The 18,167-nt window shown below is 50.6% G+C and overlaps 1 protein-coding gene across 1 annotated transcript in view; it reads right to left on the bottom strand.

Annotated features, from left to right (window-relative positions):
- Sfrp1 (secreted frizzled related protein 1) overlaps window positions 1-17,701 on the bottom strand; it is a 38,023-nt gene extending 20,322 nt beyond the window's left edge. The window contains exons 1-2 of the mRNA XM_005362433.3: window positions 16,847-17,701; window positions 12,016-12,093 (exon numbers count right to left, since the gene is read on the bottom strand). Of these exons, the coding sequence (XP_005362490.1) occupies window positions 12,016-12,093; window positions 16,847-17,390 (622 nt within the window). The 5' untranslated portion in view covers window positions 17,391-17,701. The remainder of the gene's footprint in view (window positions 1-12,015; window positions 12,094-16,846) is intronic.
- Window positions 17,702-18,167: the final 466 nt, after the last annotated feature.

Here is an 18,167-nt window from a genome sequence, read left to right as displayed (position 1 = left end):
AACACTGACACACACACACACACCTGAGTGCCCAGCATGTAAACACTGACACACATACACACACTTGACATTCATCATTCATTCCCATCCTTATCCGTTATTATAGCTATGACCTCTCTCACCCTTCCCCAGAGAAACCAGAACACTGAGCTGGTCCTGTCCCTCAGCCCCGACCAATGTCATGACCCGCACAGCCATCGCAGGGCAGCTCCAGAAACTACTTGCTGCCTACCAGAGCAGCCAACAAGCTCAGGGGGAGGACACGGCGCTTGGAAAGCTTCTCTTGGCAGCAGCTCTTGCTAAGGCCCAGCTCTGTGCTGACTCGTGAGTGAGCCCACCACAGGCTCTGGCCTGCCCCGCACACCCGGCACAGACATTTCCCGGACCTGACTAGCAGGTGGCTCTTCCCTGAGCCCATGTTTCTGCCTGACAAGCTCCACCATTGCCCTGTAGGCCAGTCTTCCCTGTGGCTCTTGCCTTCCCTGAGAAGAATGCTCCCTCCCTCCTCCACTGCGGGGCCCCAACTCTTGGCTACTCTTAGAAGGCCAGATTTAAGAAGGCATTATCCTATATGCCCTCTGATCCCCGGATAATGAGGTGGCTGAGGGGGGCAAGAACTGCATCTCGGTCACAGTGCACAATGATTTCGTGTGACTAACCGGGGCAAGTCTGCCTGACAATGCAGCCAGTTCAGTCCCTCAGACTCCATTAAGTCTCCGTCAAGGCACTTTCTCCCCATAAGGAGGAAGAGCAGAGGGGGCTACTATGGCCTGTGGGGAGACTAGAGGCATGATGGGGGAGCCCGAGGCATCAATGCTCTGCCTGGAGCTGGCCCCGGGAGTAGACAGAGGCATCGTAGTCCTGACAAGAGCCTACCTCTAGCAAGAGTCTACCTCACTTCCTAGTCTCTCACCAGTGCCTATCTGCCCAGTGCCCTCGCCCCCATCACAGCAGGTCTCCCGGGGGCTTCTCAGTCCTTGCACAGATTAAAGCACAACATGCAACCTAAAAGAACTGTCTCCTTAAAATCCCTCCAACCGTCCTTATTTACAGGTAAGGGCTAGCTTTTGGTCAACGAAGATTTCACCTCCCTTAGCAAGAAGAACTTGACCGGGACAGCTGTCGGAGCCCTTGGAGAAAGGAACAAACTTGGCTGGACCTCTTCAGTCAGCAGGGTTGACGCTCTAGCTACCCTGCCCAGCTGATTGAAGGACCCCTCCTCTCACATCCTCCAGAAAAACAATACAAACACTTCCATATGCACAACCAAATATTGTTAGAGGATAGTTGCAAACTTGGCAGATAAGGAAAGACCTTCGAAGGAGACTCTTGTTCTCAGTGCAAGCCCAGCAACTGGCAGAGGAATCCAATCTGCACAAGATGCCCTCTCTGCATGGTCAGATTTACAGGAGAACACCCACAGGCCAGGTGCCTGTATTTAAGTGGACACCCGTGAAGAACTTGCAGTCCGAGAGGCAACCTGCTAACCAACATCTGGCACCTGAAGAGCCTCCTTGCATCTCTGTAGCGGAGGGGAAAGGTCGTGACTCAATCTGTTGCTTGGGGGCTAGAGGCAGCCTGCCGAGTTTCAGCCTTGTCCTCCCACACCTCAGGACCTTTCCCAGAGCTGACAAGCACCTGCTTGATGTTTCTCTCCTTCCCTCCTACCTCCAAGTCTCACAGGGGTGGTATCTCCGCTTGAGCCATGGCTACAGCCAAATTGGTGGCTATCCATGGTTTCTGTTTCAGCTGTGATTTCAAAAAGAAAAAAAAATGCCCAGTGTTTTGGGGACCACACCACCCTTGTGGCCAGTGGAAGATCACAAGGACCACGTCTTTCTCTCCATTAGTCCTGAATTGAGTCTGCAAGCTTCTGCTAGACATAGCTAGCTCTAAATGAGGATGCTAAAAGTTCACGGCTGGACTTTAAAAATGGCAGACATTCTTTACATACTTTATCTAATTGCAGTTTTGCCATTTCAGCTCTCTTGGTTGTTGAGGTCCTAAATTCCTCTCCTTGACCTTGACCCCTGAACCCAGGAATACCCTCCTTGACTTCTTTCCTGTTCTTAACCCTCAGGGGTAGCTATGGAAATCCTCCAAATTTCTCTAAACCCTGTAGAAACCCCTCAGACCTGAAAGATGAAACCACATATCAGAATTGAGGAGCTCACAAAGACCATGGTGTCCAGCCTGACTCTCCAATGGGTCAAGGTCGGAAACGAATCCACAGTGTGGAGCTGGGACCAAAGGGAGCTCAGGGTGGGCGGTTGTGGCTGGCGAGCCCAGGAGCCACAGGCGACAAGGTGGTGATGCTGCACGGGATAGAACTTGTTCTTTGGAAGTAGCTGGGTGGGAGGGGGGATTTATCACATTTTATTCAGGTCCACTCTCACTCTGAGGCCCCAGACACTGAGGTTCCCTTCATCTCCCAGCCACTTCCCCAAACTGGATGGATATGCAGTGGGAGACACTGTAGGAATTAATTCCAGAAGTGCACACAGAGAGACAGGCCCGAGACAGTCCCGAGAGGAAATGTTCTGTGACTGGTGGAAGATGAGGGAGAGCAGAGAAATAAATCCCCTAATCCTGCCTGAGTGAGAAAGAATGCGGCTCCTCGTTTCTCACCAGGACCAAAGGGCTATTTTGGCACCTCTTCCCAGCTCATGACACCCTTTCAGAGTTTGTAAATAATTTCCCTTAACTCCAGCCCTGAAGAAACTGGTCCTTTGCTTACCTAAATGTAAACATCTCCTACCTGCGAAGCAGACCTAAGGGCTGTTGGGACATCCTTGCCTCACTAAGGTCTGTAGCCTTGCTAGAGCCCCCTGAGGAACCAAGGCTGAACTGTCTCAACTGTGAGCATGCATGCTGTGCACGGGAGCCTAGATGCCCCTTCCCCTCCCCCGCCAAGTCCTCATCAGACAGACACAGCCCCCCTGCCTCCCAAGCCCTCACCAGACAGACGCAGATGTCAGCTTTTCTTCAAGCCTTCTGAAGGAGTCAGAGGCACCCACTCCCACCTCTCAAACCGGTCCTTGTGAAGAGCCCTTCTGAAGCCTGTGTGATCCTCAGGCTCCAACAGCTTAGCCTGCCACAGAAGGAGCAGCTTCCATCTCAGGCCCCCTCAATAAACTCCTGTTACCGACTGTTACCATGTGGACACTATACATTCCCTGCAGAATCGTGTGTGAAAGCCAGGTCCCTGCTGGTGGTGGCATTCTGGGGGTCACGGGAACTTCAGGGCGGTAGGGCTTAGCTGGAGAAACAGGTTACAGAGTGCAGGTCCTTGGAGGTACTCTACTCCGAGTTCCTTCCTCTCTTGATCTTTGGTTCCTCTCTGCCATAAAGCATCTTCCCCAGCCCCGCATCCTCACCACCATGATGCTCAACCCACGTACACAGAGCCAATCATGGACTAAACCCCCTGAAACCAGGAGGCAAAGCCAACCTTCCCTCCCTGTCCATTGCTTCTGCCAGGCATTTAGTCACAAGCAGTTGAGGCAGCAGCTCCCTTGGAAAGCACTCCCAGGCTTTGCTTCTTTTTTTTCCACTATTACAATCACACTCATTTGCTCGCTCTGTCGCTTCAGCATGCTCAGGCACCTGCCTCTCTGCTCTGCGATCTCCCAAACAGACCTCTGAAAACCTCTTAAACACCGGAGAGCAAAGACAGAAACCCCAGCATCTGCATTTGGTTTTTTCCCCTCCATGAGATTCAAGCTCAGCAGAAGGCAATGTTTTCGATCTCTATCCCCACGCATAGGCCCCACCAACGCCTTCCATACAACCAGCCCCCTGTGAGTTTGACTCTGACAAATGCCTATTTTTCAAAGAAACCTAAGCTGGCTGCTTCTGGTTCACCCCCCTCAAGGGAGGCCATCCTGAGGCCCTGCCCCCTCCCAGCACCAGGAAGTCCCAAGTGCCCCCGAGCACGAAGAGGTATTCAAACCAGGAAAGCCCATGCGGCCAAGGCAGCTCCTACAGACACCGCAAGACAACCACCCTGCCAGGTCTTCTCAGGCAGGCCGGAGTGACAGCACTGTGACAGGCAGGGCCTCTTACACGGCAAAGCCATAGTTCAAATATTTATCATATGTGTCTGGCTTTCACACAGAATGTGCAACCTGCCAGTTACCTCTGTTTACCTTGGTAGAAATTCACGGGAAATCTTAGTCTGAACAGGCCCAGAGTTTATTTTACTGCCAGAAAAACAACTTTCTTTGATAAATCATCCGTGTGACAGTGTCCCTGAAAGACTAAACAAAGATCTCAAGCATAATCTATGGCCTTTGAGAAGCTTTGCAAAGCTAATGCGTGTTTAATTGGCTGCTCTAAGCAGGTTGGGGCAGGGCAAGGGTTTGACATTTCTTTGACCATTTGTTCTCCTTTAAAAAAAAATACAGATTGAAGCTTTTGGCTCATTTCTGCAAAACTGGATAAAACCTACCAATATTTCAAGGCTCCTTTCTTCTGAATATAGCCTATTTGTGGGGCTGGGCATCACAAGGAAGCTATTTGAAAAGGAACTCAGGCCTGGAATACGGCTTGAGAAAAAGGGGAGGGAGAGGGAGGTACGCCAACACAAAGGGGGCTCTCAAATCTCTCTGAAACAGACCCCAATAAATTATGAGCGGAATATATTACGGATAAGATTTCTCAGAAAACACACCAGCACAAAAGAAAACTCCAGTGGGCGTGTCCTGGAACTGGTGTGGATTGGGTTATAATTGTCTGGTGGCTTCTAGTGGGGTGACTGAAGAGTGCCTTCGAAGGCAAGGCGGGATTGCCTTCCCTTCTAGAATCTGGAGGGGTGCAGGCGTGGGGGAGGGGCATCTGCTTGTCTGTATTTGGTTTGGTTAACTACAGGAACCTTGAAGCAAGTTTTCAAACTACTTCATAAAACCTTCTGCTAAACAGAGAATCACCTGGATATACCATTCCACTTCTTAATCGCTTCCTTTTTTTATTTCATTTTTTATAAGCTTTCTCTTCTTGTCCAACAAGATGATCTCATGAGTGACAGACGACTTCTCCTTCCTAGGCTAAGTTTCATCCTAAAATGGTTCTTTGTATGAGGTGAACATTACCATTCCTATGGGTTAAACAGCTCCTCCTCCAGTCCAGGAAACGCAATTAATTAATCTACTTGATTAATCCAGTTCTCTGAACAACATCATGATGGAATTACCATTTGAGAAAGCAGGCTCAGGGCGGTTGAGAGACTCCTTGTGGTGGCCCAGCATACAGGGTTTGGATTTAATCCAAGTCTGTCTCAATCAGTCAGCTCGGCCTCTCTTTCCACCAAGAAGAAACCCACAACGGTGGAGCAAGCAAGCACCTTCTCAGGTTGAGTGAGGCACAAGGCATTCAAATTCCACATTCTGAGGGAAAAGGAGTGCTCCAGTTCCCTGCCAAGGAGCTCCTCCACCATCCTGGCAGGACAGGAGAGTAGTGGGCACGCAAGGCGAGAAGGTGGGACCATGAGGTATGAGCTAGCTTGCTGCCCAGCAAGTACAAGCAGAGGAGAGCTGCCAGGGACCCAGGCCAGGTTGGGTAGCCTTGAGCTAACTCCTTTTCCTTGCTTTCCAGTCTATAAAGGGAGGGCATGGACTGGCTGACCTGTGAGGTTCCACCCAACTCGGTGTCCCTTTACAGTGGCAAATCGGAACCGGTGAACCACCCAGCACTCAGGGAAATAAGCAGCTTTGGCTGTCACAAGCTCCTTATCTCAGCTTGTCCCCTATCTGTCCTCCTCTGCCACCCACCAGAAAGGCTTCAAAAGGGTGACAACTGAGGGCAAATCCTCCTGGGTTACCTTAGCCATGACTGTTATATATAATAATTATAATAATAATAATAGTCATCTACCAAAAGGAAAGGGCATCAGGCTTTGTAAGGTAGGCCAAACGCACAGACAAATATTGCCTGATTCATTGCTGTGAGGCTCCTTGAGTAGCCATGTTCACCGAGAGGATGGAGAGTGGTGTTTGCCAGGGGCTGGACAGGGAGGGGCAAGATTACTGTTTAATGGGCACAAAGTTTCAGTGTAGATAATGAAAACTCCAGAGACAGACCTGGCCATGTTCCCACCACAAGGTACCTAACACCACTGCCTGAATGCTTAGAAAGGGTTGAGACGGTGAGGTTTCTGTGAGGCTCCTACCTAGGATGGAAGGCAAGGCGTGATGTTGGGCTACTACGACCAGGGCCTCTCAGCATGCAGATCAGAAGGCACCTCCCACAGATTTCTTGGTGATACCACACGACAAGTTCTGAACGACCCAGTCAGAGCTACACCTAACCAGCAAACTGGCACCATCCAGTCCTAAAGCATTTGCATGCATACCTAAATCTGTAAGACAAAGATATGCAGCAGACACCGAAAGCATGAAGAGGGGGAAAGGCTGAAGAGAGAACTGAATTTGGTTTAAAACTCAATTAGGTAAAAGTCCTGAAGGCAGAGCTGTGGGGGGGAGGGGGAAAGTCAACAAAATGAGCATCCTAGGTGCAGCTGGGAGGGTATCATTTCATCACCAAATCCACACCACCCTAGAAGAAACTGAGGCATGGTGAGTTTGAGAAGCTTGCTCAGCATGCAGGGCCCACACAGCAAAGAATGCAAGTCTGCCCCAGAGGGTCAAGCATTCCATCCTGAGGTTCATAGGTTTGAAGGTGCTGACTGATACTCAATGTAACATCTTCCTGGCAGCCAATCAGTGACAGAGGAAGGGTTGCACCACACTCACTGAAGGGAAACATTGACTCTTTACAGCTTTTTCTCCTGGTTCCTCCATGTGTGACATCAACCTAGTGGTTCTCCTGCTTAGGCCCTGGCTCTGAGATCCCGGTCCCCCAGGTACTGTCCAATCAGCAGTCACGAATGAGTAGGTGATCATATTAGCTACATGACCCTGGAAGGTTTTCAAGGCTTTGAGTTCAGCATGTTCCAACCCCATGCATGCATCAGGTAGTCTGGTTACAATGCAATGCAGACTGTGAGCCATCTTGTACAGGCAGTGCTTGTATCAAAGGGCCCCCAGCTCAACAATTCCCAGGGCTTGGAACGGTTGGCAACTGTTTCAAGCTCAGAGAATAAGGATGAGATACATGTTGGCAAATTCTAGATGCTCTCAGCTATTTGCTGTCTCCCTAACACCACTTCTCTTCCGCCTGTTCCATTTTACTTCAAATGAACTGGACCAGTCACTCCAAACCTAGCATGTTGCTCCCCTCAATTTAATAACAATTTGCACACAGCCACTCGGGAGGGATGGTCTCCTGCTGTGTGTGAGGCATTGCCCAGGGACCAGTCTGAGTACAAACGGGGCTTTATTTTGTTCTAAGACGCAGGTTTTTCTTTCACATTTTCGCAATGAAGTTGTGTTTTCTTTGTCAGTGGTACAGGGCTGATAGAGCATCTATTAATCACGCAGGAGGTAAATCTGGTCCTAGACACAGCCTGCTCGCGAACAGCTCCAGCGCTAGAATTGCCATGCTGGCAGCTGGTTTCCCCCATTTCCAAGAGGAAACCCGAAGTTTAGTTTGGAAAGTCTGAGCTGACTTTTTCTGCAAGAGAGCAAACCGCCTTGCAGGGAAGCTCAGCCCTCCCTCCCTCCCCTCCCACACCCAACTTTCAACAGCAGCTCAGCAAACCATCCCGCAGAGGGAAGATTGGTCCTCCAACAGCCACTCAGCCAGGAAACCTTGAGAGAGGCGCGAGGCAGAGTGAGAACAGGCCCACGGAGGAGCAGGGACCACAGGAAATCCTTCTAGGAAACCTTCCCAGTGCTGACTCAGAGTTGATTTTCTTTTCTTTTCCTATTTGACTAATTTTACTGATTGCCAAGTACCGTTTTTTTTTTTTCTCTCTTTGAGGAAATTTATAAACAAACAAAGGGGCGATATTCTCTCAGGGGGGCAAGGAAAACTCGGGTAGGGGTGGGGGAAGGCAAAGAAACCTTTCTTCTTGAGTAGAAAAACGCTGGCTGAAGAAGCTGCCAGGAGAACTTGCAGATCCCCAAAGTAAAGATGCCCGTGCAAGGAACATCCTCAGAAAGCACCTTGAATCATCACATGGGTACTGTGGAAAGGCCTGAGGGCACTCATAGGAAGTGAAACAGAAGCTAAACAAAGTAACTGGAAGTACAATAAGAACCCCACAGCAATTATGAATCAGGTAACTAACCTAGAGAGAGGTGGCTGTGGGCATGAGCCATCAGTCACAAAGTTATCCTGTGGGAGCTGACAAAAGCACCCAGTCACAAAGTAGTGGGAAACCACAGGGAAGACTCCAGGCAGACCTGTGGGTCCTGACTGTGGTACGGCAGGCTGGGTGACCACCATTTTGAGTCTGAAGGCTTTGCGTCAGCTGACCGCGGCCTCCCCCCATGGGCTGCTCTGGATCCAGGCTGATCTGAAGCATTCCTGAGCATCAGCGCAGACTTCCTACTGTTGTTTTTGTCTAGTGAGGGAAAAAAATGCTCTCTGCACCGAGAGAGGGGAGCGTGCAAAAGGACGGAGTGAATACAGCCACGGGGTTGGAAACGCATCCTTCAGGGGAAAGGTAGCAGGCTCGGCATGTCCGGCTCAAAGCTGGCTGTGGAAAAGCTAAGATGCGCAGATGGAGGAGCCAAGAGGGAGCAAGTGAGCGAGCGTGTGTGCTCACCCCTAAGAAGCAATGCTTTCCAGCAACTGATGTCCTCCCACTGGGGACACCAGGGCCACTTAATATAAAGCTTGATCCCTGGAGAGGGGAGTCAAACATTCTTTGCTGTGTGTTAGCCTGCCATTGTCAAACGTCTTTGTATTCTAACTGAATCCTATCAGTGTGGCTGACTGCCTCTCTTCCTTGAAATGAGCCGAGCTAGGCAACAAGTTTCTCAACAAGGCTGCCTTCTAAGAAGGGCAGGGCTAAGCTCGGTCCCCACAGAGAGAAAGGGAAAGAAGAAGCCTATTGATCATCTTTGGAAAATTTTACAAGCCAAAAGCCAAGAAACTCTCTCCCATCCCTCAGAAAGGCCTAGCGCGCCCAGTCGTCACCGTACACAGATGGTCCTAGCACTGTTTCTCGTCTCACAGGAAAGGAGAAAACAAGTTCCTCGGTGAGTCAACGTGTTTCAAGGGGGAAAGTCGGCTCCTAGCTCATCAAATGTGAGGATCTGGTAAAATGAAGACTAAGTTGGAGGACCTCATGAACCCAAGAAAAAAACACTCCTGGCGTTCCAAGGAGGCAGTCTTAAAGGGCCTGCTCACCATGCCCCCCCTCACTGGTCACTAATGAGGCACTCCTTTAAGGCCTCGGGGCTTGCTGGCTTGGCGGGGGTCCTACTGCCATAGAGGGACACCCAACACGGGTGGGTTGTGGCACTGCCTTTGTTAGAAAACCAAGCTTACCATAGCAGGTTCTTCTGAAGACGTGCCTCTTCCAAATGTATGTACTTTAGCTGCACAAACCCCCCAGAGAACGGAATTGTGGGCAGAAAGTGAGAGAAAAGAAGATATAATGATGATTTGGGATTGGAAGTTTCAACAAAGATTCTGGACCTACACGCACTTTCTCAACAAGGCTGAGCTGACCCGGCCCTTAAATTCCTATAACCTCCACTCTAACTGAAATCCACCACTCTCCAGAAAACCACTGCTGAAGGTCTGACTGGGATGTTAAATTTTAATTTATTCCAGGTAGGTATTTTTGGATCAGCATCGAGCCTAACCCATTGTACTCAATGAAAGTATATGCAGGGGAAGACTCAGACACAGACACCGTGAGCTGGGAGCTTCCTTAGCAGGAAGCTATCTCTTACCTGTCACCTCCATACATTCAGATCTAGGGATTTCCATCACTCTTCCCGGAACCTGATAAAATTCCATAAACACAGGGAAGCATCCAGCAAGGTGCTATTTTTCTGGGTTCCATCTGAGATGGTTCCCCAATCTCATACAATCTCAGGGCAACTGGTAAAAGTGAACACTCTGACCTATGATATGACATGGGAAAGAACAGCCTCATCGTTAGCCCTCACGAGGAGCCTCTGGCACCTCAGCCACATCTAAGCCCATTCTCCCAGCCCTCACCATGTAACAAAAGGCTTCCTGCCAGGGTTTCTCTGCAATTCCGGGTCCCTTTCCTTCCGGGTTTATCCTTGGGAAGAACCCGGTGCAGCTTTGTGGCTGAGAAGCTTGCTGCTACAGCAATATGGGGCTGTGTATCCACACGCTGTATGAGGGAAACCCACTGGGCTGAGCCCAGTTTGGGGACCTCCTGGGGGAGCAAAACAGAGCTAATATCAAGATGGGAGTGGAAGAGTCACCAGCCTTTCCATGTATCTGCAACATGTTCATTTGCTGATACAGGGTCTACCTATATAGCCCAGACTGGTCTAAAACTCAAGACCGGCCCCCCTGGCCTCAACCCCTAAGTGATGGGTACATGCACCACCATACCCAGCTTCTTGTTAACATTCTAAATGAACTCAAAATAAAATTGCAGAAGGTATCTATGGTATGGTGGCCTGTACCTATTTTCTCAACAACTCAGGAAGTCAATGTAAAAGAATGGAGAGTCTGAAGCTAGCCTGTGCTACACAGCCAGTGATAGGCCAGACTGGGATACATTCAAGATTGTTAAAAAAAAAAAAAAAGTCTGAAATTTTTTTAAAACAACAAGGAAAAGAGGGTGTGACTCGCACAAGCAGCAAAATGTAATGGAAACCAAATAAGGCATATACAGACATTTGATATCAAAATTAAAACCATCAGAAATAAATATAACTTTAAAAAAAAAAACTGGGATGCCATAAGCTCAGAGAGTACTGGTGCTTGTCACCAAGCCTGATAACTGAGCTCAGCCCCCAGGGCCCATATGATGAGATTTGTCCCCTGACCTCCACATACACGAGCACACACACGTAGCTTTAAAAAAAACTCAATAAAATAAGCATCTATTCTCATTAAGGTGTCTTTGGTGAACAATTTGAACAATTCAGCTTCCGTACATACATCTGCCAACACCCTGTGAATATGTGCACCATGACACACAAACTCCTGGGGCTTGGGAATGCTCCCTCCCCCACATGTGTGGCTCACTGGAGCACAGCCCTTCCCAAGATCAGACTCTTCCTGTGCTTATCATCCTATGGGGCTATCACACGCACAGAGGAGGTGGCGCTGCACAGACGCGAAAGCTCGCACTCCCCACCATTATGCTTTCTCCTGTAAGAAGTGTAAAATCCACTCCCAGGGACACAACCTGGAATAGCAGGCATCAGCCTCAATCTGTCCTTCAGCAAAATGGGTCTGGCCTTGGCTACTGCTCTACACCCAGCAGCAGAGACCCAAGAGAGGGGGTGAGCAGGCTCCAAAAGTGCACAGCTCAGGTTCCGGAGCCATTGGGCTTTCCTATTGGCCAGAGGGGCCATCCTAGCAGGGCCCTGAATTTGCTCCCTAGCCCAGTCTAACCTCACTCTGGCAGCTGCAGGTGTTGATTCCGAATTCTTCTTCAACCCAGAGTGACTTAGGAAGGAGGGAGAGAAAACACACTCCTGTGTCAACATCAATGTTCTTGGCCCAGGAGGCCCCTAGCATAGAAATCTCCCCTCCTAGGAAGGCACCCCACCCACACTGGGGCCATTTTAGTCCAGGATAGAGTAGTGCTGACACCTAGGGGTGGATATAAAAATCAAACCACCAAGAAAGCCAAGCCAGGGCTACTGTTGTAGCAGGTGAAGGGCTTCACCCAGTCCCCAAGTCTGTCTCTCTCTGCCATCAAAGAAGATTTCCCCAAATCTGAGACACAAATGTAGGTTGCCTAACTTTAATAAAAGATGGTCCACACTCCACTCTACCTGGACTGCCTTCTTCCCGAGAGGGAAAACAAGAAGATGGAGGCAGAGGAGGTAAGGCTCAAACACGACGCTCCCCCCATGAGCTCCATGTTCTGGGCTGGGCGGAGACATGGGACAGGGAAAGGCGGGGATTCCAAGAGCCCGGCGTGAGGCTGGACCTCCAGCTTACCAAATTCGCTTGCACAGAGATGTTCGATGATGGCCTCCGACTTCAACTCGTTGTCACATGGAGGACACACTGTTGTACCTAGCGAGGGGAAGCAAGCCGAAACAGAAGCTGTAAGTCATGGTGATGGGAACCCCCAGACAAGGGAGCAGATGGGGGCCAGGCTAACAAGGGCTAAAAGTCTGGGATTCTGGAAAGGCGTCCAGCCAATGGCAATAAAGGGATCAAGGGCATGTAAACAGATGGATGTTTTCTTCAAACATTTGGCCTAGATATGTCGGATGTGACGATGATTTTAATCTATGCTATCTGAGGTAGGTAGGGGCAGGTCCAGGCTGCTATGAGTATCTGAAAGATAAAAAGCTGACTGATAAACCAAACTGATCTTCCCTCCCCCTTTATCTACCCCTCCACCCCTGATTCCAGGCCCCCTTCCTATCTGCAAACCCTGAACAAGACAGCCTATCAATTTGACCAGGTCTCAAGGACCAAGGAAACAGTCATACTCAATTACTCAAGCCCAGGGCCGTGAAGTGCCATAGGGACTCCAGAAAGCAGGCTGTGAAGGGGGGGGGGATTAGCAGGAGTCACCAAATGGAGGACGGAGCTAAGGAGGAGGAAGCCCTTTAGATGATCTTTCATGAAGTGCTTTGAAAAGGAGTGTGCGTGTGTGTGCATGTGTGCACGTGCATGGATGTGTTTGCATTTGTGTATGTGTGCATGCATGTGCATGCACATGTATTTGCATGTGCATATGCATGCACATGAGTGTGTGTGTACGTGTGTGCATGCACGTGTGCGTGTGCACCCACGTGCACATATGCAGGACAAGTAACTGAAAGGTAGCTAGGCCCCTGTGGGAGGTGGCTTCCAAGGCCTCCTTGGAAGGGCAGAAAAAGTGTACAGGAGAAGCCAAGGGTAGAAGTAGCCTATCATCTCCCTATAATCTCTCCTCCTCATTGTCTATCAAACAATTTACAGTTTATTGATGACCTAGAAAACCAGAAGTACACTAAACAGAGTCTGTTCCAGACACTCTGGACACTGGAAGCCAGATCCCAGCTGGAGCTGAAAGACAGTCGCCCTGAGACAGCATTCAAGGTGGGCTTTGGGGTGCTGAGCACCTCCACTTGCTCCCTCCCACTTCCTGTCACCTGTGGCTCACCAACACCATCTCTTCTCCCTCCCCCTTCCCCATGGCTTAGGCACTGATATGGGCACCCTGGGGCTGGGATGCAGCTGATCCCCAGCCCTCTCCCTCCAAGACTGGGAACACACCTTTAGTCTGTATCCACTAGTTTCTCTCCACATATACCTTTCAAAGTTGGGGTGGGGGGGGGCGCCAGGCTAGCAAAACTCTTTGGACCAGATGTTGGAAATATGTTTGTTTTGCTCACAGAGCTTGAGATTGGGTTCTGGAAGTAATGTTTCTCAACAACAACACAACAACGAAAACCTCTTACCCAGAAGTCTCCATCATGGTGTTTGCTTCCATGTAAAGAGAGAAAGAAAAAGGAAAGGAAGTTATAGACAGGACCATGTGACCTATAATAGGAACATGAACTATGTGCTTGGGTTTCCTAGCTGTAATTTTTATGGTTGCCTTTCTTTGTTAATAGAAGTTATCACGTTGCAAAGTTCGAGGTATAAACTGTTGAGCAAAGGAGCAGCAAGGGATCCAAACATAAAGAGCAAGTCTTATTGATGTCTCCTTCATACACCCCCAATTCTACTGGCCCTCTATGGCTCTGCACCCCAACAGGACAGATGTCTCAGCCTGTGCATGGCCCTTAAGCACTATCAGTGCTACTGGTGAGGAAGGCGCAGGGTAGGTGGGGGTGGGTCACCGGTTATGTTCAGCGTGGCTTTCCCTCTTCTCAATACTTGCAGCCAGGAGCTGAGCAACTTTCGCCAGAGAGAGAAGAATGTGTAATGCAATATTAATCTCTGCCCCTCGTGTGTCTTTGGGGCCCTGCCAGGCTACCTCACAGGAGGAATCAATCCACTGAGAGTTAGTTCATTGGACAGGTAAACCACATCCTAGCTGGAAAGCATAAAGATAGTGAATAAAGACTAAGAGATTTTGCACGTTGGTAATGCTTACAAGAAACTAGAGGGGAAAGCCAACACTCGAATCAGGACGAAGATGACTCGGTAAAATCAATGAGCATTGGGAGTGGAGAGAGTGGGGAAGAGGTGGGGGTGGAGAGACAGGAGGAGGGAAAGGCAGGGAGATTGATTTTCCTTGGGCAGCTAGCTCACTAAGGGGAGAGAAGAGAGTGCCTTCTGGGAGAAGTAGGAGCTCCCAGGCCTCTCCAGCCAATGACTTAATGCACAACACGCCTAAGCAACACAACTGGACGAGAAGGGCTCATTCGTACAACTCGGTGAAACCTGGCCGGGAAGGAGAACGACAGCTTACTAAATTAGTCTAGTGTGTGTCCAAGATCCAGAAGTCGGTCTCCTGGGACGGACAGGACAATTACCTTCCCTGTCACAGAAGCCAAGGTGGCGTGAGCAGCCGCTGTTGGCGAGAGAGGAAATCCAAGTCTTTGGCTCATCGCTCATGAGCAAGTTTACCTTTAGTAACAAAGAATTTCCCAATCCTCCTGTGTATGCTAAGATGTAATGCTGTGTTGAGAATCTGAGATTTCAGTTTTCAGAATACAGGATGGATGAGAAACAGAGTAAGGCACCTGTATGGAACTTATTAGCATCCCAGTCCCAGGTCTTGTTCCGAGGCCACCAGTCTAAGGTTCTGAGGACCAGTAATCTAATCTGCTTTAACCTTCCTCTAAACACACACCAGCTTAACAGTCAGCTGACTGTCTGGCAGCCCTGCAGGGCAAAAGGGGGTACACAGCATGTGGGGACACCCTGATGGTGATGGTTTGTCATTCTGGAGAGACACTGGTAACTCATAAAAATCAGTTGCTTTAAAGAAAATGAGCCGCAGTCACATTCCTGCCAGACAACACACACACACACACTACACACACACACACACAGAGAGAGAGAGAGAGAGAGAGAGAGAGAGAGAGAGAGAGAGAGAGAGAGAGAGTTTTCTTTATTCAGCAAAGAATTGCTCCACCTGAGCTCCAGGCAAGGTCAAACCGGAGACGTGCAATCACACAAAAGCATCCAGAAATGGGGTCAGAGCGAGTGTGCCCTTTGCCCTGCCAGTCTTTTGGAGGGACTGGTTTGGGGGATCCTCAGAAACAGCACCACCCCCAAACATCAGCCACTTTACACAAAGCTGCTTCCCACAGGGTTCCACTGTGTGCCCACCAATAGCCCCAGAAAAGGGCAATCAATCAGGGACCATGGGGAATGGACGGAATACAAGCAAAACTGGCCACAGGCTCTCCTGGCAGGCAGGAGCTAGGAAGGAAACTGTGGTCTGGCGGGGAGGGGGGACTCAATTGGGGATAGAAGACACAGTGCTATGGTCTAAGGAAAGGCTCAACCCCCAGCGAGCTGTCTCAAAAGGCTGCACATACCAGCCCAGAAGACAGGGATGCCCAGGGCTACCATTTACCTTACAGGCTGGGGCCCATGCCAGAGGAGGGCAATCACTTTGGACCTACCTTCCTCCCTAGAATGAATAGGAGCCTTCAAACTTTCCTCACGGCTACCCCAGTCCTCACTCTGAGGCAGCCAAATGAGGCACTAAACAAGAAGCACTTGGCAGCCACATGCCTGTAATCCCAGAGCTGAGGAGGCTGAAACAGGAGGAATTTGTGTTCAAGACCAGCCTGGGCTGCACACCAAGCCACTAAGACCCTGTCTCAGAAAGCCAAGACTATCAACACTTCAAGATAAGTTAAAGTTTTGTCTTCAGAAATGGCCTTGGGGTGCCCTCTTCTGTGATAAAGGCCACTGGACAAGAACATCTATGATTCCTGAGCCTCGTCTCACAAAAAAAGAACCCTGCCCCAAGTAACTACCCCCACCCTGCTCCTGCTGCAGTGCTAGCTACTTTGGGTTCTGTGTTTTTGTTTTAGAGTCTCCAGATTTTTTCCCTTCTCACATTAAAAAAAAAAACCAACCAAACAAACAAACAAAAAAACCCTTCCCTTTAAATCCCTTTAATTCCCCCAGGGTTCAGAATTTGCAGCGCCCAATTTGCAGGTCCTCACCCCCCAGGAGGAGATAAACAATGAGCTAATTACATTTTTATCTTTCTAATTACCTAAGGATTTGTGTGAATGGGAGGCGCAGGGGGAAGACAAGGACGGTGGACCAGAGATTTTTGCATCCCTTAGATTTGGTAAATGCAAGGTGAAGGTACAGAAGTGGCTCTTCCTAAACTTCCTCTCCTCAGCCAGTTCTGCAACACGACGGGAAGATGAACTAAGGAGAAGGGATGTTTTGTTGCTGTTTGTTTTGTTTTTAGAGAAAAATACTTTTCAAATTTATGAAAATAAACAAAGCTTTCCCTCGGTCTCTGAGTTTTCTGCCGTTTGAGCGAGTTGTTTTCTTAGGGAGCAGTCTCTGTTTCAAAAGTTTAACGCTTAGGATGAGCACCCTCCTTTTCTTGAAAACTTTGGCTGAGCTTTGTTTCAGGTATAGAAAACGCCAGACTGGAGCCCAGGAAGAGCAGCTCCAGGTAGTCCGCCCCCCTCCCCCCGTCCCGGGCCAAGGCTCCCCCAGCAATCTCAGGGCACCTGGGGCAGGAGAAGCACCAAGTGACCCAGGGCCTCCTAGAAGCTTTCGGGATCGGGTCTGCACACCTTGTGGGCTGCAGTGCGCAGCTCCCCGGCTTTCCCCGCTGCAGCCCGGGTCAGGGCGGCTGGACGCGGGAGCTAGCAGGCGTGGGAAGGAGCACCCTTACCTTGGGGCTTCGAGGCTTCGGTGGCATTGGGCGGCGTCATGGCGATGCAGACGTCGCCCTCAGGGAACTTGTCACATTTGAGCATCTCGGGCCAGTAGAAACCGAAGAATTGCATGACCGGCTCGCACGAGTCGCGCACGGCCTCGCAGAGCCAGCGGCACGGGTAGATGGGCCGGTCCAGACAGACGGGCGCGAAGAGCGAGCAGAGGAAGACCTGGGTGCCCATGTGGCAGTTCTTGTTGAGCAGCGGCACCCAACTGCTGGCCTGCTGCTTCACCTCTGCCATGGTCTCGTGCTCCAGCAGGTTGGGCAGCACCATCTTCTTGTAGCCCACGTTGTGGCACAGCCTCAGGTCCACCGGGATGTCCACGCACTGAGGAGGCTTAGTGTAGAAGCGGCCGCTCTGGTACGAGCCGATGTCCGACTGGAAGCTCACGTAGTCGTACTCGCTGGCCGAACCTGCGGCCAGCAGCGCGGCCACCAACGCCAGCAGCAAGCCCGAGGCGGCCCCGCCGCGGCTCTGCGCGCTGCGCCCGCTGCCCATGCTGCTCAGCGACGTCGGGGCTGCCCGCGCTGCCTTCACTCGTGCGTCCCGCTGAAAACTTCCCGGAGCGTCCGGGGACAAAGGCGCAGTGGCCGGCCCCGTCCGGCTCGCGGCCGCGCGCTGCTCCCCGGGTCTCGGGACGATGGGGCCCACGGATGCCGCAGGCCGCGGCGAGGCTGGCGCGGGGCAGGGGGCGCAGGGGACCGAGTGCCGTCCCGGCTGGCGGAGGCGCGCGGCGGGCTGCGGGAGGCTGCACCTACTTGCGACGCTGCAGCCCGAGTGCGCGGTGTGCGGGTGGCCGAGCCCTGGATCTCCCGCGCGCAGCCAATCAGCTCGTCGCTGCCGGGAGCCGCTCTCCACACCGCGTCAGTCAGCCTCGCTGTTAACCAATCGCCGAGCCGGCCAGAGGGATCGGTTTACTAGAACTAGACACAGGTCAACACCCCTTAAAAAGCAAAAGCAAAAACTAAGCAAATACTTCGAAGCAGGCAAATGCTGAGAGAAGAGAGTAGTTAAAGCGTACGATGGATAAAGACAATGTTGGACGCTGTAATTAATGGGAGTCGGTTTGTTTTTAAAAAAAAAAAGGAATTTTCATAATACTTGCAAATTGATGCGATTGTGAAGACTTTTTTCTTTTACATGTTTTTCCAGTTCCAAGCAACAGCGCAACAGACCAGCAGCTCTCCGCTCCACGATTTATTCTGTGCCGCTTATGTACAGAGGCAGGCTGCTTCTCAGCTACTCGGATGAGCAGGCTGAACTTAGGAAATAGGT

This window comes from Microtus ochrogaster, linkage group LG7_11 (genome assembly GCF_000317375.1).
Source record: "Microtus ochrogaster isolate Prairie Vole_2 linkage group LG7_11, MicOch1.0, whole genome shotgun sequence".
Lineage (NCBI taxonomy): Eukaryota > Metazoa > Chordata > Mammalia > Rodentia > Cricetidae > Microtus > Microtus ochrogaster.
This window is presented reverse-complemented; position numbering and strand designations above follow the sequence as displayed.